The sequence below is a fragment of the Thunnus maccoyii genome, chromosome 6 (genome assembly GCF_910596095.1).
Source record: "Thunnus maccoyii chromosome 6, fThuMac1.1, whole genome shotgun sequence".
In the NCBI taxonomy this organism is placed as follows: domain Eukaryota; kingdom Metazoa; phylum Chordata; class Actinopteri; order Scombriformes; family Scombridae; genus Thunnus; species Thunnus maccoyii.
In genome coordinates this window covers 33614992-33636148 of record NC_056538.1, presented here as the reverse complement: position 1 = coordinate 33636148, position 21157 = coordinate 33614992, and the positions used below count along the sequence as shown (strand labels likewise).

At 39.0% G+C, this 21157-nt stretch overlaps 1 protein-coding gene and 1 non-coding gene across 2 annotated transcripts; one reads left to right on the top strand and one right to left on the bottom strand.

Annotated features, from left to right (window-relative positions):
* Positions 1-4602: 4602 nt before the first annotated feature.
* Positions 4603-4691, top strand: trnar-ucu. Its single transcript is given in 2 exon segments — positions 4603-4639; positions 4656-4691. It is a non-coding gene; the product is annotated as a tRNA-Arg (tRNA).
* A 5040-nt stretch (positions 4692-9731) lies between these two features.
* LOC121898328 lies at positions 9732-16492 on the bottom strand. Its single transcript, XM_042413323.1, has 8 exons — positions 16162-16492; positions 15865-15915; positions 14188-14352; positions 13646-13816; positions 12029-12061; positions 11404-11436; positions 10745-10868; positions 9732-10096 (listed from the first exon to the last, which is right to left on the bottom strand). The coding sequence occupies exons 1-7, from the start codon at positions 16490-16492 to the stop codon at positions 10756-10758; spliced, it is 897 nt and encodes a 298-aa protein (XP_042269257.1). The 3' UTR covers positions 9732-10096; positions 10745-10755.
* Between the last annotated feature and the right edge of the window lie 4665 nt (positions 16493-21157).

Sequence of the window (21157 nt, the reverse complement as noted above, 5' to 3'; positions counted from 1 at the left end):
ACACACACACTCACACACACTCACACACACACTCACTCACACACACACTCACACTCACTCACACACACACTCAGACACACACTCACACACACACACACACACACTCACACTCACACACACACACACTCACACTCACACACTCACACGCACACACAGAGGAAGGTGGAAGGTGTCACTCAGCACACTCAGCACTGAGGAAACACACACACACACACACACACACACACACACACACACACACACACAGAGCGGAGCAGACGTAATATTAGATACTGTACTGAGCAGGATGCTAACTGTAGCTTAGCACAAAGACTGGAAGCAGAGGGAAACTGTTAGCTTAGCTCCTTCAATGTGACATTAAATACACTTTTCAATAACTTCAAAGCTCGAGTACAAGTTGACGTCGAGGCCTGATGGCGTCGCTGTATGAAAGGTCAGGAGGTCACATCTGGAAACTGAGAATATATAAACAAGATTTCATGGAAATTTGACCAGAAATAATTGAAGATTTTTGTGACTTTGAACAAAGTTTGGTTGTCCCACGATTTAACAATATGAATTATTAGGAATATATCTCTCATTTCACAGGATTTCTCAACATATTTGTAAAATTATGTAGCAATATATATATTTTTTTGTTTCTTTTACCTCTGAGGTAGAAAACACACAGAAGGGTTTGATCCAAGCGACAACAACCACAGTTTGAAATTGAAGCCAATGCAGAAGAACCTTAAAGTGAAATACCTATGACGGCCGCTAGCTGCTCCAACTGACTCCGTTCAAAGAGCTTCAACTTCTCTCTAGAAATACTGAGTCAATCATTGTTTTCAACGAGTCATTCTGGTCTCAATCTGTAAATTCAGACCCTCTAATAAGTGTGTTGGTGGTCATTTTGGAAATTATTGCTCTGTTACTAAGATTTGAAGACTTATAGTAGCTTTGATGTCTGCCGTGTGGGTGTTGATTGACAGCTGTGATTGACAGTTGGGTCACCTGCTGCTCTCCTCGGCTCCGGGACTCACACTGAGTCAAACTATTGTCTCAATATTTCACTAAGTTTAATGTGACTTGACTACGATACCTGCCCTGTTAGCACAATTTAGCTAAAGTAGCTAACGTTAGCCCAAGTGTGCAGCGCTTGGTGTTCCCAGTAAGCTAGCGTTAGCTTGGATATGAGGTAGTTTCAAACCGGCTCCAATAAAACGATCCAGTGACATCACACATCGCTACCTCCATCTGTTTTTAAGAATATCCACTCAGCAGTTTTACATCTTTACTGTGACTCACCTCAATCTCCTCAATTTTGCTCTCTACCAACTCCTGATGGAAATATCAGGCTCTTTAGCTGCTAAATGCTCCACTATGTTCACCAGCTAGTCTACAGCTAACTGTGTCTGTTTGCCGTTTGTGCTGAGCAGGTAGTGTACAGCGGCTTTTTACAGCTTTTTTTTGGAAAACAGCTGCCTGCTGCGGCCCAAAACGACGCTATGAGAGCGCTGAGAGTGAACCAGAACAGTAAAGTTGCAGCCGGACAGATAAACAATGAGCTGAAACTCACTATAAAGCTCCATAAAGCCGAGAGGAGCTGCAGAGTCACTGATAATTCTCTGTTGGTTCATCACTAGGAGCCACAACCAACACATTACACACTGACACATCAGACTGTGGAGGATAGAAAATATTGATTATAGATCATTTAAAGACAGTTGGTTCTGAAAGAGGTTGTGATCTGTAGCACAACAAGCTAGTGAAGCTGTAAACAGAACCGTGTTCCTGCACATGCTCAGTAGCGTCTGCCTTACACAGAACTACTCTCCAGAGACTGAAAACGTGATGCTGTTGTTAGTCTTCGGAGCCGTTTCTAAACAAACTAACGTGACCAAACTAGATCAGTTCATTGTTGGTTTGGATCCAAACATGAAATTTGTTGACAAGAAGAAAAATATAGAAAATCACCAGAATTACTGTACATTTTAATAAACATGTTGTGTCTTGTGCGTGAAGTCACTGCAGACCTTTTCTGTATTACCTGCATCTTTCTCTGACTTTAACCAAGTGCTGCCAGAGTCCCAATACAACCAGAAAACTGTTCATGACATATAAACATATAAAATAAGTTTGGATATTTTGGTCTAAAAACTAAAACTAAACTAAAAACTGGAATTTGTTGTTACTGAACATTCTCTCATTATATTGACAGAAAACATAATTCAGGTGGCGTTATGTTTCCTTCATAACTTACTTTCTGTTGCAGATTAGGAGAATATAAACTTAATTTTTAGGTTGTTTCTGTAGTTTGAGGCTTTGGAGGTTTGTTTGTGGACATTTAGTTGCTCCACCTATTGAACGCTGCTGCTCAGAAAGTTATCATATACAGATTCATTCATTCATTCATTCATTCAATTAATGTAAAAAATGTTTTACCACACAGCTGAACTGTAACCTGCTGTTTTAGAAAAAGTAAATGAAGAAACAGCTGAACAGCAACAGCGATATGTACGACAGTTAAGTGACGGCAACAATCACGTCTTTGTTCCAGAACGTACAATAAACACACAGACACACAAGTGCTAAAACTCCCAGAATCCTCCACATATTTTCATTTTTAAACAGCAGCAGATTTAATGAGAACTCTTGATATTTAACTCGAGTACAGACGGAGACACCAGACAGACCAGCAGACTTATAATAAATAAAGTAGCGCAGCTGTGAAGATCAAGTTATGATTTATGATCTGAAAGTTGCTTTAGAGACAAAATATGATCTGAAAACTGAACAGCGGAGCCAGAATCAGTTTGAGTCTGTTAACACCTTCATGTGTGTTCAGCTGAACACGGACCGGCTGTCACACCGTCACTGACACACACACACATTTACACACATTACGTAACTTCAAGGTTTCCATCAGGAGACGATGCATTCAGTTACCGATCCCTGCAGGTTTCTCTCATCCTTCACCTGAAAACACCTCTAAAACTGAATGACTGATGAGATTTGTGTCTTCACAACATGTGTAGTACATGTTAACACACACACACACACACACACACACACACACACACACACACACACACACACACTCTCTCTCTCTGATTTAAGTTCTTACCTTTTTCGTCTTTTTTTGCAGAATAAAATAATAATCCAGGACTTCTCTTCAGGACTTTAACATCTCTCCAACCATGCAGTGTTTGTGTGTGTGCGTGCACGTTAGAGTGTGTGCACGTGTATAGGTGTGTGTGTGTCAGCAGGTCCAGGTCAGCTGCTGGTTTGCCGGTTGTTTTGTACTCCACAGTGAGTTTCAGTCTTTGATGCTGTTAGTTTCTACTGAACTCTGTTGTCATTCACTCAGTCCTGATGTTCCTGCAGATGTTTCTACTGTCCTCAGCTCGGCTCGACTCAGACGTTCTACTCTTCTCCTCCCTGATGTTCTGTGTGACTCTACTTTCTTTCTGTCCTCGTTGAGCTCTCTGGGAGTTCTGCTGGTTGTTTCCTGTTTGTTTTATTTTCTTGCTGCAGCAGGAAATGGTCATCTTTTCCTCTTCCTCCCTCCCACCTCCCCTCCCCAGTCGACCCCCAACACACACACACACACACACACACACAACACACCACACCCTTAAGACTTAATGAATGGTCAGGTTGTTGGCACCGCAGAGACGCCCTCTGGTGTACAATACAGTTTCCTGCCTTGCTCAAAGGCACTGCGGGTTCACATCTGTCAGCCTGTCTGTAGACGTATATATATATATATATATATATATATATATATATATATATATACATATATATACATATATATATATATATATATATATATATATATATATATATATATATATACATATTCAGAGGAGGAGGGTGGATGGAGGCTTTAACCCAACAGTGGACTTTGCCACTGGAGACGCTGTTCGTTTCCTGTTTCCAACCGCGAGTCAGTCAGTTTTTTAAAAAGCGTAACTACGATCGTCCCCTCAACTTAACCCCGTGGGTATTACTGTTGTCATGACAATGAAGGTGGCCTCACTTTAAGGAAGTAGTAACTTTAACCCATATGTTTCTCGAACTTTAACAAAGTGATCATTTTAACTCAAACCATCATCTTTCCCTAAACCTAACCAGACCTGAACCACAGCGATGTCACATCATAAAACATCATTATTGTTTAACAGTGATGTGTTTAAAGGTTTTATAAAGCACAGACAGATGATGTTGTCCTGCTGATTACTGTCGATAGTGGCGCCAGATTAGAAAATGCTTCTGTGTCGTTCTGGAGTCACATGATCAAACCACAGATCTAGAGTTTCATTTGGAGGACTTGTTTTCAATTTAAGGACTAGTGCCCAGTTTATTTATGTTTGTATCTTTCGGTAGTCTGTCATAGCCTCAAGTGTTTCCACAGCAACAAGTGAGAAAGGCTGACGTCTATTTAGCTTTGCAGCATCATGGCCTCGTAACTTGACCTGATGATGGCGAGCACATCACAGTACGAACCAACTGGATTCAGCTGATATTGAGTGACAAAACACCCAAATATGAACTGCTTTTCACAAAAAGTCTCAAAATCAAGACACACACTGTCGCTCAATAAGCCAGATACCAGGAGGCTCTGTGGCGCAATGGACAGCGCGTTGGACTTCTAGTTAACAAGAGGAGGCATTCAAAGGTTGTGGGTTCGAGTCCCACCAGAGTCGATCTTTACATCCTGCAGAGGAAAATCTGAACCACACCTTAAAAATACTCACAATAAGTATGACGGTGTGTCACAGTTATCATACATGTTTAAATCACGTACCTGGAGCTTCATGTGGAGGACTTGTTGGGTTAACATGTTCTCCATAGCTGTGGTAGATTGCGAGCCAGATCTCGTGTTTATGCTGACAATGTCAAAATTTGTTCAGAAAAGCGATGAGGACCTTGTAGTGAATGACTTGTGCAGGCACTAGTCAATAAACGCATGTCTGCACATGCAGCATGCAACATAGAGCCCAAAGAGCACAACCCAGACGACCCAAGCTCCATATGATGTGGTCCAGAGTAGGCCTGGAGGAGGTGGTGGGAAATAGAGGCCATCTCTGCCCAACACAGAGAGTGAGACTATGATGACTAAGCCTTTGGTTGACATCTATGGTGGCAACTAGCAGAAGGCTGCCCTGAATGTCCTCCAGCTGTACACCAACTGGCCACACACACATGGCGTCTCCATACAGGCATCCAGTCAGTGGCATCATTGCAACATGTGGCCTGATGAACCGCACCACATTAAAGGCCATGTACAATCGAGCCCTGACATAAATGGACCATATGGACGATCTAGAATAAAAGTTGGTGGAGCCACTGGTGTGTCAGATTGAACAGGTTCTGCTCTTTGACATAACCAGAGGCTGCCACAGGACATATTGCCAGAGAACCTGTTCAATGCCACAGCAATCACCAGTCTGTTGGAGAACAGAGTGATGTTGGTGCCCTTTCTCAACCACCCAAATGTTATTTGAATTCTGACAGTGGTCCAGGAAACTATGCACTATTTGAATGCCACATTAAGGGCTAGCTTTGACAGCAACAAAGGGCGGGGGAGATATGATCCATCATGGAAGTCTTTCCAGTGTGAGCTGGCACTGGAGGAATTCCTTTAAGGCCACTGTCTCTCCCCTGAAGATGCACATGTCACAGTTAGTTTGGGCACTTCGGCCAGCAGCAGCAGCAGTGTGACCAGAAACCAGGCATTTTTGGGTTTGACTCCCCCATAGCTCTGTCACATCTGGTGTGTCTCCTCCACCACTGACAAACTGGACATGAGAGGAGACACAAAGCCTCTGTAGTCAGAGAATCTTCACACTATAAAACATGATGGGACCTTCATCATCCATGATTGGAGTGGAGATGATCAAGAGTCCTGCTGGGGGATGTGTACCGCAGGAGCTCTGACATCCCAATAACTACGCTGTAACACACCAGCTTTCCTCACTGAGTGGCAGGGCTAATGACCATCAACTCCTTTATAGACTGTGGTCAAACAGAGTTCTTCTGTGTACCCAAACACATTTGACAGGGCAAAAACCCTTGTCACCAGAGCTGGACTGGACCCCAAACAGTGTATGGAGTCTGGGATGACAGAGTTCCAACTGCGGTGGTTCCCTGCCATCAAGTTCTGGGATGGCAGAACCCCCAAATTCCGGTGGAACAAAACCCTTTATGTTGAGTTGCACCAGAATTGAGACTCTCCCTCACTGATCTCCACAGCAGCAGCAATCAAGGGTGACATATGCACTGAGGTGTGCTATGCACAAAACTTTGACCAGTACAAGGAGCATGGGTTGCCATGGCTCACAAAGCGCATCCTCAGGACACCAGCTCACCTCAAGAGAAACTGACCTGACATTCTTCTCATTTGCCGTCCTCGAACATGGGGACTCTTTGAGGCATTTAAGTCCCCGGCTAGAAGAAATGTCACACAGTCATGATAAACTGCAAGAACTGCAACTGCAGTGCAGACTCCTGCAGCCAAAGGTGTGGACTTTCCAGATTTGGAGGCTGCATGAAATCACACAGTTCAAGCTGGTTGTTCCAAACCTGCAGCAACTATGGAACAACCCCCAGCCAAGAAGCCCGAGGAGGAGGAGGAGGAGGAACTACAGCCAGAGGATGTCCAAGCAGTGGACCCTGAGCCACAAGTGGCCGATGTCAAAAGAGTGCAGGTGCAGAATGTACCTGCTGGCCCAACCTGCCATGGTCATCCATGGAAACGTCCTTAGTTCCCCTCATTCCAGACATCACTCACAAGGAGGCTTGCAAAAAATATGTGAATGATTTCTATGCAGAACTGCTTCCAGCCAGGGCACATTCTCGCCAGGATTTTAGACAGCGCCATCCCATTGGTCCGAAGGCCCATTATTCAAAAACTCCAATAGAAAAACTCCCCATTGGATCAAAAGCTCATAGTCCGACAGCCCATTATCCCGAAAACAAAAGCCCAAAGCTCCGAAAATACATACTGTCCCTTGACGTGCAAGGGATCATTTTAACCCAAACCGTGATGTTTCCCTAAACCTAACCAGGTGGGTTTTGTGCCTAAACTTAACCAGACGTTAGGTTAATAAATCGGCAGTTATAAAAAAGTGTAAACTGTGTGATTTAGACAGACGAGCATCATCTGGGAAACATCACGTTTATTCACTTTTACATGGAGCTAAAATTGATACTGAATTATGTTAAATGTTTGCTGAATGAGTTAGTGTCTGTTTATGAGCCGTAAAAATTATAAATGACCTTTTAGAAGGAGTAGATGTTTACCCATGAGCTCAGCTCGGTTATTCAGTATTTAACAATGTTATCGGAAGTTCTTTACTAAAGTCTCTGACCTGGACATGTCTGAGGAAATCTTTTTTTCAGGGTTATATGCATGTAAAAGACTCCATTAATATCTTGCATTAATGTAATTAAACTAAAGATTGTGCTGAGAGTAGCTGAGAGCTTTATCTGCATTTTTTTTTGTAATTAACCACACTGAAATTCTTAATAAACACAAAGAAACAACATCTGAGTTTAAACCTGTAATGTGCAAATGGTTTTATTAAATCAGTTGATGCAGATTGAAGCTGCAGCACGTCTGCACTGCAACGTCTGCAAGTGTCCATCAAAGTAAAAAAGTCTTTTCTGTGATGTTTTTCATTTCTCAGATATTTGTTGCAGGCTGAATTTGTGCCAGAAATGCATTTTCATGTATTTTTCTTGTACATAAACACCTCTTTCCTCTTCATACACTATGTCAGAGTTGAAATCTGTCTCACAGGGTGTAACTTGTATAAGATTTCCCTCCAATAAAATGTGATGACAGATTTTGAGTTCACCAGCGCCTCCATCATATGAAATGTGAAGCTGTGCTTTCTGACAGGCAGCCAGAGTTTTCATGTATTAAACATCAAACATCCAACTGTTTCCTGTCTGTTTGAACTGCAAGCAAAAAGCTTTTCTTTGTACTAAAAGTTAACTTTTTGACTTACTGAAGTATTGTCCTTTACAGCACTTGTACCTTCTTCCACTAATGCCTTCATTTCAGAGGTTGAAGAAACATTTTTGGCATTTTTGTGTACATGTTTTTAGTTTTTAAGAAAAATGTATCCGTCACTTTACCTTTACTTGAATATTTTTTATTCAAAGAATGGTACTTTCTCACGGAATAAAAAAAAAGTTGCATGAAAAAGCCATCAGTATGGTGGCAAAAAAGGCCCAAAAATAAATAAATGTAAATGTTGCCATAATCATATGAATTAAATTTTCAATTTGTATGCAGTCGTTTGTGTTTTATTTTGATGTTTATGTTTTATTCTATTCTTTATTTCCACATTTATTTCCTTATTTACGTTGCTCTACATGTAATTCTACATTTTCTTTGTTTTTTTTCATACTGATAACTTTTTCATTCATTTTTACTCTGTAACAAATCCTTGTAACAAAAAAACACTCAAGTACTCTACACTCAAAAATGACTGTTACAGTAACAACTGTACATGTAATGAAATGAAGGCATTGTTGGAGTAAAAGTAAAGGTTAAAGTGCTGTAAAAGACAGTCTTTCTACATTTAATATGTTTATTTCTACATTTCTGTTAACATTTCTAGCTCTGTGACTGGTGTTTCTTGCTGAAATGCACCTTGGGAGTTGTAGTTAACTCATACCCTTCAGTTTTTCTGTCAACAGGCTTGTAGCTTTGACTTTGTAGCAAAGAATCAGATATTTTCTAACACAGTTGTTCATCTTTTGCTCTGCTGATTTAACCAGGAGAGTTTCATGTGGATCCAAACTGTAGAAGAGCTCTAACTTCAGGAGACGGTGAAACATGATCATATGTAATGATTTGTGGCCCTCTGGTGGCTTGAAGGTGAATTGCATGATGTTGGAACTGATACAGAATACTGTTTTCACTTACAGAATCATCTTTATTTCCAAAACAACCATTTGAGGTTCAAAAGATTTTAAAATGAACATAATAAATGTTATCAACATGTTCACTATAAGGATTTACAATCAAGAAACTGGCACCTTGTCACAATTCAATAAATTACAATGATCAAATATCCACAAACAAAGCTTTAAATGGAGAATAATGAAATAAATCAACAGTTAATATGGTTCAATAAACATGATTGTAGTTTGAAAAGCAAACAAAACCCTGTAAAAAAATATTCATCATAAAAGAAGAAACTTACTGAAGGAAATTTACTTAAAATACAGAATGATATTATGTCAAATAACGATCAAAACAATCAAAATTAGAAATAGACTATTGATTGATGTTTTAATTGATTGAGTCTAAATCAGTAATGAACAAGCGGTGATATTGAACAGGGCAGGAGTAAAAACACCATGAACACACACACTAGCCGTGTTTCCATTAACCTATTTTTATGCGCATTTTGAAGTATTGCATTAAAAAAGCTTAATGGAAACGCCAAAATTTGAAATAACTTTTCTCTCACTTGAGGCGGACTTTGGAAATGTTGAAAAGTTTATGAGAGTTTATGCGCAAAATGTGTGATGGAAATGCATTTGTCGAATAAATGTATTGACCGTTTAGTTCACATGACTGATCAGCTGTTTCTGCTCTTGGCGTATTCCAGTGTCTTCAAATAGCATGAAGCATGGCCAGTACTAGCTGACATGAAAGAACAATGACAACTTGCCCAATTGAAACAAATTCCTGAAGACTTCTCTCCATTTTTCTCTCGTTAAGGCGATATAACTATTTGTTTTGTTTCCTATTGGCGACCTCTACCTCTTCTACTCTGTTTATTTATGCCTATGCCACCATATTCTGATGAAACTATGTGTTGCGTGGTCTAGTTTATTCACTTGAAACCAGTTGATGGAAACACGCCTAATTTACTTTTTACCGCAATTACTTTTTGCAACATTTCAAAAGTTTCCTTAAAATTCTCTTATGAATCTAATGGAAACACGGCTACTGTAGTTTATTTTGACTCAATCCCACAGACACCATCCTGCTGCCAGAAATACTAACTAGATTATAGTAAAGGATTCACCACCACAACAATAACAACAGTCCTAGTCTGCTGCCTTCACCCCGACTCTTCTGTAGCTGGAGAGAAAGAAAGAAAAATACAGGATTATTTGAGTAAACACTGCAACACATCTGAGATTTGGATAACAGAGGGAAGACAGTCATGGATTTTATTTGTTTCTATTTATTTTTGTCAGCACTGAGGCCGGATATCACCCCTTATGTCCACCAAGTATCCACAGGCTAACAAGCTAACATGCTAACAAACTGTGTCTGACTCTGGTACATGAACAGGATTAGATCAGCATGTACAGGATGTGTTGGGGGCAGCGAGTCTGTACGAGCTGGTATCAGTCTCAGCAGTGGAGTAGAGTCTAATATATTGACTATACGTAATGAACGGTCTCAGTAGTAGTTGAGTCAAGTCTAGTATACAGGTTTATACATACTGAACAGTCTCAGAGACAGTTACAGCTACTGTATGGTAGCCCAGAGGGGAAAATGTCAGTCACCTGCAGGGTCTAACAACAAAACTGTTTCACACAGTTCTCAAGTGAGAATTGAATTTAATGTTGTAATGCATCCAGTTTGATCACTGGCAGTTAGTTTGGTAACATAAAATAAGCAGAATATGCTGGAGAAGGTGAGGGCTTTTGTTTCGATCACATGTCTGCTAGTACTTCCTGGATACAGTAGGTGCGTTATGTAGCGACCTTTCAACTTTACCTGACAGGATATCAACAGTTGCAGTTGCGTACAATGCAGATGACAACGATGACACAGATGAAACAGATGATGACCATGAAGGTGACCGCGAAGATGACCGCAATTCCCAGACTAATGTGGAAATCTGAAAGAGAGGAAGAAAGATGAAGATCAAGCAGTGTGATCTATGAAAGACAATGAACAGTCAGGACTCTTTCTATTTGAGGGGGAAATTATAAATATCACCTTGTTAGATCAATTGTCATCCTCGTTTCCATCCTTCTTGTATTAACGATGTAATAATGATACTTTACATTGTTTAAATCAAAATCATAATTTATAGTGGCTACATGTATTTGAGACTCATTGTATAAAACACTATAATATGATGTGTCCACATACTTTTGGCCTCTAACCTTGACCCTCAGGAATAATGATTTGTAAATTGTATATAAAGAAAGATAAACATGTAAGTGAAGTGTATCAATAGTAAAGATAATACCTGTAATGATTCCAGGAGGAAAAATACCTGCTAAAAATTAACAATGTAACAATACAAGTAAAGATATTGTTCAGTAATTATAATTACCTGTCTTCTCTGTAACGTTAATTATAATTGTAATTTCAGAGTTGATGAGATAGTTATAAAATTAAGACAATACAGGAAACAAGTTTATTACCTGTAGTCACAGTAGGTCGTCTGGTTGTAGTAGCTGGTTTTAAAAATGAATGATATCAATTAGTATTGTACAGTTGATGAGATACAAGTAAAGATAATGTTCAGTAATTATAATTACCTGTCTTCTCTGTAATGTTAATTATAATTGTTAATTTCAGAGTTGATGAGATAGTTATAGAATAAAGACAATGTAGGAAACAAGTTTATTACCTGTAGTCACAGCAGGTCGTCTGGTTGTAGTAGCTGGTTTTAAAAATTAATTATTATTAATTAGCATTGACCAGTTGATGAAATACAAGTAAAGATAATATCCAGTAATTATAATTACCTGTCTTCTCTGTAATGTTAATTATAATTGTAATTTCAGAGTTGATGAGATAGTTATAAAATTAAGACAATGCAGGAAACAAGTTTATTACCTGTAGTCACAGCAGGTCGGCTTGTTGTAGTAGCTGGTTTTAAAAATGAATGATATCCATTAGTGTTGTACAGTTGATGAGATACAAGTAAAGATAATGTTCAGCAAATATAATTATGTCTTCTCTGTAATGTTAATTATAATTGTTAATTTCAGAGTTGAAGAGATAGTTATAGAATAAAGACAATGCAGGAAACAAGTTTATTACCTGTAGTCACAGCAGGTCGGCTTGTTGTAGTAGCTGGTTTGATATGATATGATATGATATCAATTAGTATTGTACAGTTGATGAAATACAAGTAAAGATAATGTCCAGTAACACTGATGTGTACATTACAGTATATATGTTAAGATATAATACATATTTAACCCTTACGCACTGTTCATATTCTGACTCATAATTAGTCTCTACACCAAACTTCTGAGCCACAAATCTATTTTACATTCATTAATACCTCATCAGTCATCAATAAATATGTGATTAATCCTTAATGACGTTGTCAGAGAACAGAGTGTTTTCTATTTGCTTATAGAGAAAAAAACATTCACAATCTCACTATATTATGGGCCAGGAGACCATTTTATAGAATTTTTTATAGATTTTTTGAATAAATACGAATCAAATTTGTACATTTGTTTGTAGAAAAATGTGTATCAGCTGCACAAAGATTAATTCATTTGTATATTCTGGTTCACTTTCGGAAAAGTAAGACTAAAAGAGATGCCTTTAGGATGTTTTACTGCTCTCAAATGTAAATATGGGTCAAATTTGTACATTTGTATATATTAAATAATGCAATAATTAACACAAATTCTAGAAATTGCAAGAGCTTGCAATTTTGCTAAATTACCACAACTTTTCTGCATGAAATGGTCAATTCAACAGTCCACTTGTGATTTGGACCAATTGTGGTATTTGGTGTCGTAGTAACTGACGTCATCGCAGCGCATTCAGCAAAGAGCAGAAGCAACTAAAAACCAAAACCTTCGAGCCTTTCTGGTTTTCTTGTAGTAAAACCAACAACTCCACAGTGGAGCAGACAGCAAAGATGGACATAATCTACCTCAAACATAAAAATGGGCACTTTGGAAATGAAATTATATTTTTATGTTGATGGATTTATTTATCATTACATATGACTCTCCATTGGAAGTAGTTTTAAAAAATTACATTATTTTCTTTTGCTTGCAATTTTTCCCAATTTTGCAATTTTACCACAAAAACAGCTCATAAAATATTGCAAATTTTTGATAAAAGCTGCTGCAAAATAAAGAATTTTTGGCTGCAATAATCACAAAAAACTCCTGGAGGGATCTTATAGTCACATAATCTTATAGCACATTAGCTGACTAGCATTTAATGTTAGCGTTAAGTTGGATCTTACTGTTTTTTTCACACCTTGCCAACATGTTAAAATGCTAATGTTAGCTACAAACATCTGTCTAAAAGACTGGAGATAAAGTTATATTAGCCCATTGATAACTGAACATTTCACCTTTTGTGTGGCTCTCTTGGATTTTGATTTAACTTATAGCAGATCTTCTACACAAACAAAGCTATTACCTTCTTAGAGGGATTTAAATTAACCACAAAAGTAGTAGCCTATTTGCTTTTATACTTGGCTGTCAGATAATCAGTAATAATGTTGAGTATTTATAAAAATGCAAAAATGTCCATATATCTAAGAAAAAGCTTGAAATGCAAGCACATGATAAATAAATACAGTGAAGTCGCCCCCGAACCGATCTGGTTAAAGTAATACACCAACAAGAATCTATGTGATTATTACTACAAGGTAAAAGTAACAATTTAAGGTGGACTTACCTTTAATGTCACCACAGAGGTTCTCACACTCCTCCTCAGTCTGAAAGATGTTCCCGTTGGACCCGTAGCCGCTGAAGTTAAATCTCTCACAGCTCTGGCTCTTCATGTTGTAGAAGAACATGGAAATGTTTGAGCTGCCTGCTCCATACTGCATGGGCCGATAACAACGAACTGATGCAGGAGAAGGATGGAGGAAATAAATTCATTAGCAGACAGAAAGGGCTGCAGTTTCCCTCCATGATGGAGTCACACGTAGGGCTGGGTACCGAACTTTGATACTTTTATGGCACTGACTGAATTGCTTCGATACTATTGAGTATTGAAAAATGCCTTATTATTCAGTAAGAACTGCTCTCCAGAGACTGAAAACGTGATCGCTGTTATTAGTCTTTAGAGCCGTTTCTAAACAAACTAACGTGACCAAACTCTTCATGATGAAGGAACATGTCACCCAGTGCAGCAGTGTGGCTCACTGACATGTTTCTAAGTTCTCAGATCTATCTGATGGTGCTCCACGTGGAAATATTTAAGAGGTTTCTTACACTTTTTATTGCAGAGGGCTTCACACCCTTCCTGGGTTTCAAACGAGTTTCTATTGGACCCACAGCCAGCGTGGAAGCTCTCACACCTGTAACTGGTCCTGTTGTAGAAGAATCTGGGAATCCCCGGTTGGCAGCTGCTACAATTCATGAACTCTGAACAATGAACTGGTGGGAGGAGACATGACATCAATTATTTTCTCATGCCTAATTAACTAAGCAAACGTTTCTCTTTTGACTTACCTTCATTTGCAGATATGTATTAATAAAGTCAGTTTGGGGGGAAATGTAATTGACCATTTGCTGTAATTACTGTTGATAACCTGTCCAGTTGTCACACAGCACATATACACCACATTAACAGTGGTGAGTTTAGCATCAAAATGTAATTTTACAAACACTGTGTCCTTGATTTTAGACATAACTAAGCAGCTTCATTACTAACTAAAAATTGCTGATTTTACTGAAATGACAACAGTCAGCAGTTAGCTGTAGTTAGCTTGATAATTAAGCTAATATTAGCATCATGTGTTGACTGAAATCACAGTCTCCAGCTCACTTTTAATGCTTCCTGCTGATTTGTTTCACAACAAGATTCTTGGGGTATTAAATTTGCATTTGATGGCTACATATATAATATCATGCTACTGGACTGAGGCTATAGCTAACAGGACTAACAATAATCATCATCATCAACAGTTAATGTAGACATGTAACTTTTACAAAAAAAGAAAGACTTTCAGGGTTAGGACCAATGTGTTTGGTGAACGCAACAATATCTTAGATAACAAGTTTAGCTGGAGTTTAAATTCAGTGAAGGACAGCTGTTAACTTTAGCCTGAACTCTGATAGTATCCAGCCAGGACCGGTTTTCACACAGTGGATGTTCAAGTCCAGAATGGGCCTTTTATGTAACCTGTAACCACACAAACTAATGTTGATAACTATCGATGCACTCCTTGGACTTGGAAGTAACACTGGGTTACTACTGTAGGCAGTTAGCTCGTTAGCTGAACATGCTAGCATCAGCTGCTAACGTTACAGCAGATAAACACTGTTTAATCCATTCCTTATACTTTTTCGCCTGTTTTTGGTTTTTGGAAGAACTTAAAACAGGACACAACCCAATGAACTCTTTGTATACAGAGTTACCTCTCTTGTACAATAGAAACACTGACACACCTGCTGTGACTCGTTATTGTTGGTATGTTACAAATGTTTGGGGAGGGTTTTAGCTAAAGGTCAATTCTGCCCAGAGGACAATTTTTTATCATATCATACAGGATGGTACATACTGAGCTCAGCAGGTGTATTAAGAGGAAAAATAATTTGTGCACAATAATAGTACATAACATAAAACGATATTTAATATCAAAGGTGATAGACCAGATACGTGGTCAATCCAGTCTCAGCAAGCTGTTTGTATTTATAGCAGTATAGTTTTGATCCATGGATGCACTTTGGGATTTGCTTGTTTTTGATATCTTTGACATCCCTTAAACATGTTAAAATATTGATTGGCATGACGTTCTGTTAAGTTGTGTGTACAATTCAACGAGTGATCAATTTGTAATTTTTAGGCACAAATAAGTTTTTGGTGCTTCAGGAAAAGCAGGAAAGGCAACAAGTACCAGCTGGTTTATAATGTCAATATGTGAATGAAAGCAGCTTTGTACTTACGTGTCTCATCAGCTAGTCTATATGCATCTGTCATGAAATAGTATCTTTGATCTGTGGAATAGAGATATTTAATAGCAGGTAAGTTTAATCTTTGTCAGAAACATTGAAGGAGGATGTTCTCAAGAATTCAGGTCAACATATATTCAAATATTTCATAGAGGTCTGTTTGACAGTATTTGAGATAGCTTGCTTAATAATAATAAGAGACTAAAGTTTGACTCTGACAGATGATTTGTTTAGTCAGTTTTTTGGTGCAGCCCTGACCAGAATAAAGCAGAAAATATGAATCCATCCTACCGTCGTCAATGGTGCTCTTGGGGTAAACCCTGATCTCTGTGCTGGGATGTCGGGTGTACGAGTATCTGGCCTGGTTCAGACAGTTGACCAGCAGGCACTGCTTTTTGTCATGGAGTGGTATGACTATCAATGCCATGTGGCAGTTGGGCTCTGCATCGCAATCCCTCCAGCACTTCCCCTCATCCTCACCCTCCACCGGAGGCCGGGTCAGGTTGTTGATCCCGGAGATGAGGCACTGTGCTGGCTCGGGGACCTGGGCCTGACCGAGCCAGACCTGGAAACACATGGACAGCAGACAGAACCAGAGCTCAAACAAACGCTGCTGGTTCATGTTCCTTCCAAAAATCTTCACCTCAGAGGAAACTGTAAGCAGTTGTGGCACGTTGATCCTGATGAATTGTACCAGGACAGATAGAAAACACTTACTTTTTAAAGTTACCTGGCCCTACCCACACACCTCTATCAGCACACATTCCTGTTTAATAACTCCAACCCAGGCAGCCTCAGATGTTAGAGGTGTGGCCACAGAAACATGATTCCATCTCACTACTTTTTCCTGAAGTAGATGAAACGAAACTGAGTTCCCCATACATGAAGTTCCTCAGCCATTAAAACCTATTGGTCATGTTAGATTAATGAATGGCCGTCCAGCCAATCACAGCAATTTGACCAACCCACTAGGCCAGGGAAGTTTAGGTGCGCTCCTTTTCCTACACGTGGGACACAATCTGGCGAAAAGGGATGACAAGCGACGAGGGAGGGGTATTTGTTGGAACATTGGGTGGAATAGGGTCCAAAGGCAGAGGGTTGCGGTGCTCATGTCCCACCACTAGGATCTTGATTAAACTCCTGCAGTGTTACATCAGCATTCCCATAAAGGTCGACTAGCTTGTATTTGAATACTCATTCAATGAAAGAAGTTTCCAACACTATGTCTACAGTGGCTTTACATTTAAAAACACACCTTCTCTCTCTCTTCTTTTGTTTTGGCCTAAATAATCCTGGGTCCAGACCTCTAAATCACCTCTCAAATTCTCCTATTTTTAGTGGTTTCAGTAATCTGTAAACATGAAAATTTGCCTTTTTACGGGAGGTCATTAGCTGGACTATTTCTCTGAGGGGTTGCAATTTTTCGACGGAGCCAGGCCAGCTGTTTACACCTGTTTCCAGTCTTCATGCTAAATTACCCAGTTTCTAGCAGTGACTTCATACTTAAGGTCAATTCATGCTTTCCGCATCCATGTAGCATGACCCCTCTGCAGACGTCTGCACACAGCCCAAAATTTGTGACCATGCGGACTATACATGTAGCAAATGTGCCATCTGCATGTGCTAGAAACTTCTCACTTTCACTTCTCAACAAGTTGATCACTTCATGAGAAGTGAAAGAGGAAATGTGGCCAAGCAGTGCTCTTATAATTCCTCTTGATGACATCATCCAATTTTGATAACATGCCAGGTGAGTAATGATGAGCCAAATGCTCACTTGCATGCTCAAAGAATGTGACTGTACCTGTAGTTCAAGTTTTAAGTCTACTAGTGTAAACTGTGAGTTTGATATGTGACGACTGAATAATCAGCAGATATCTGATTTTCTGGAATCGCTGTTGTAAACACTTGTGTGACTAACTGAAAGTGAGGCAAATTTTAGAAATATACAATTCCATATGAAACCGATGCGAAGATGTATTATTGTTGCCATGACGATGAAGGTGGCCCTAACTTTAAGGAAGTAGTAACTTTAACCCACCACTTTTCTCTAATTTTAACTAAGTGATCATTTTAACTCAAACCATCATCTTTCCCTAAACCTAACCAGACCTGAACCACAGCGATGTCACACCATAAAACATCATTATTGTTTAACAGTGATGTGTTTAAAGGTTTTACAAAGCACAGACAGATTATGTCGTCCTGCTGATTACTGTCGATAGTGGCGCCAGATTAGAAAACGCTCCTATGCGTCGTTCTGGAGTCACATGATCAAACCACAGATCTAGAGTTTTATTTGGAGGACTTGTTTTCAATTTAAGGACTAGTGCCCAGTTTATGTTTGTATCTTTCGGTAGTCTGTCGTAGTCTCAAGCGTTTCCACAGCAACGAGTGAGAAAGGCTGAGGTCTATTGAGCTTTGTAGCATCATTGTCTCGCAACTTGATGTGATGATGGTGAGCGCAACACAGTACGTACCAACTGGATACGACCAATATTTAGTATAAAACACCCAAATATGAACTGCTTTTCACCAAAAGTCTCAATAAAATCAGGACACACACTGTCGCTCAATACACCAGATACCAGGAGGCTCTGTGGCGCAACGGACAGCGCGTTGGACTTCTAGTTAACAAGAGGAGGCATTCAAATGTTGTGGGATCGAGTCCCACCAGAATTGATCTTACATCCTGCAGAGGTAAATCTGAACCACACCTTAAAAATACTCACAATTAGTATGACGGTGTGTCACAGTTATGATACATGTTCAAACCACGTATCTGGGGCTTCATTTTTCATTTTTCCCATACACACTACAACACCAAGCTGGTGTTTCCTCATTTACACACTCACACACTTTGGAAAAGCTGTTTTCAGGGGAGAAAAACACCGTTTAAGTCTGGACGGAGGAACAAAACGGAGAGAAGATGAATTTAGCAGACTTCGTGTGGACATGGTCTTTGCAAGCATTGAGTAAAAAAAGAAGTTGTCCCTTTTTCTCCGACAATTTGCACTTTGTGCTGAGCTGCATCTCTTTTCTCCTTGTAATCTGGCAGGAAGAGTCGTATTAAAGTTGAATTCCAGCAACGATTATATTCCAACAGCTTCCTGGTCCATCAAACCACTTCATCAGTTTTACAGCATCTCTTCAGGTGAATTTCATCCTCAGTGGCATAAAAATATTTAAACTTTCGACCCTGACCGTTTTGCGTGCCACTGGTTAGACCCATGTCACCTGGACTCTCATAATGCCTTTAAGCTACTATAGAGGACCATTAAAATGCCTTTTGAAATGCTCATGAAATTTAACAAAAATGCATGTCTTGGGAACAGAAGGTGGTCCAGTCACCAAAATTTGGCATGCGTGATTGTCTCTTCCCACTAGTGTCTGCCTTTGATATAGCTACCATAGAGTATCATTACAATGCCTTTTGAAAATTGTACTAAGTTTCAACATTTTTCCAACTTTCCATTGCTTTTGCTGTACAGTGTAACAGTGTGTTTGATGATGTGTTCCATCTGATGTCTTTCTGCTCGCAACCAAAAGTATTTTATAGAGATTCATGCTGAGCTGTGAGTTTGTCCGGGACTTTGTCAGGTATAAAGCGACAAAAGAGCATCAACTTCTATCCTAAAATTGTTCCTTATTGCTTTAGCGGTTTCTTGCCAATATGAATGAATTAGGGGGCCCAAAATACATGAAAATGGTCTGCCCTTTTTTTAACCACACTGCCTCCAACATTCATCCTGTCCCTGGAAAGCCTGCTGAATAAATTTCAATTTTGGAGTCATAAAATATTGTATTATATTCTTCCAGCAGAATTCGTGCCAGGATCTTAGACAGTGCCATGCCATTGGTCCGATGGGCCATCATCCCAAAAACAAAAGTCCTCTGAAAATACACTGTCCCTTGACGTTCAAGTAATCATTTTAACCCAAACCATGATGTTTCCCTAAACCTAACCAAGTGGTTTTTGTGCCTAAACCTAACCAGACTTTAACCACAGCGTTGTCACGTCATCAAACATCATTACTGTTTAAAAAGCACATCAAAATACAGTAAAATATTAACGGCAAAAGACGACAGAGGAAGCCTAGTCTGAACCCCTAACCATAAACTATGGCAGTGTGTCATTATTGGTTATCAAACACTGATAATGTTTATTACCTGACAAAACAGACTTTTTATGTATTACTGATGTCTTCTGATAAATTCGGTGTCATGTTTCACTTCAGTAGAACTCTTTAATGAATCAGCAGTTATAAAAAAGTGTACACTGCGTGATTTAGACAGACGAGCATCATCTGGGAAACATCAGGTTTATTCACTTTTACATGGAGCTAAAATTAATACTGAATTACGTTAAATGTTCGCAGAAAGAGTTAGAGTCTGTTTAAGAACTTTACATCCTGCAGAAGTGAATTTATGAAATCATAAAATCATAAAAGAAAAGTTGCAAAAGTTGAAAAAGCCATCGGTATGGTGGCCCAAAAGGGACATGGCGGGAAGGGGGGGGGGATTTATATATACTGTAAATGTAAGGAACTGCAGATTAAAAATAGATAAATGTAAATGTTGCCATAACCATATTGAATACATGCATTTGTTTGTGTTTCATTTAATGATAAATGTGTTTCCACATTTATTTACTTAGCTCCACATTTAATTCTACATGTATTTTTTTTTTCATACTTTTTCATTCATTTTTACTCTGTAACAAAGTGCAATCCTTGTAATACATAAACACTTAAGTAAAAGTAAAGTGGCAGATTTTTTTGACTTTTACAGTAACAACTGTACATGTAATGAAATGAAGGCATTGATGGAGTAAAAGTAAAGGTAAAAGTGCTGTAAAAGACAGTCTTTCTACATTTAATACATGTTTATTTCTACATTTCTGTTAACATTTCTAGCTCTGTGATTGGTGTTTCTTGCTGAAATGCACCTTGGGAGTTGTAGTTAACTCATACCCTTTTTTTCTGTCCACAGGCTTGTAGCTTTGACTTTGTAGCAAAGAATCAGATATTTTCTAACACAGTTGTTCATCTTTTGCTCTGCTGATTCAACCAGGAGAGTTTCATGTGGATCCAAACTGTAGAAGAGCTCTAACTCCAGGAGACGGCGAAACATGATCATATGTAATGATTTGTGGCCCTCTGGTGGCTTGAAGGTGAATTGCATGATGTTGGAACTGATACAGAATACTGTTTTCACTTACAGAATCATATTTATTTCCAAAACAACCATTTGAGGTTCAAAATTTTTTAAAATGAACATAATAAAT

Bases quoted from the DNA above. Each gene is read 5' to 3' on its own strand.
- LOC121898328 (XM_042413323.1), bottom strand. From the start codon at position 16,492: ATGAACCAGCAGCGTTTGTTTGAGCTCTGGTTCTGTCTGCTGTCCATG. The intron at 14,353-15,864 runs GTAAGTACAAAG...TCCTCCCACCAG, and splicing joins TAGACTAGCTGATGAGACAC to TTCATTGTTCAGAGTTCATG. The intron at 10,869-11,403 runs GTAATAAACTTG...CCTCTCTTTCAG, and splicing joins ACGACCTACTGTGACTACAG to ATTTCCACATTAGTCTGGGA.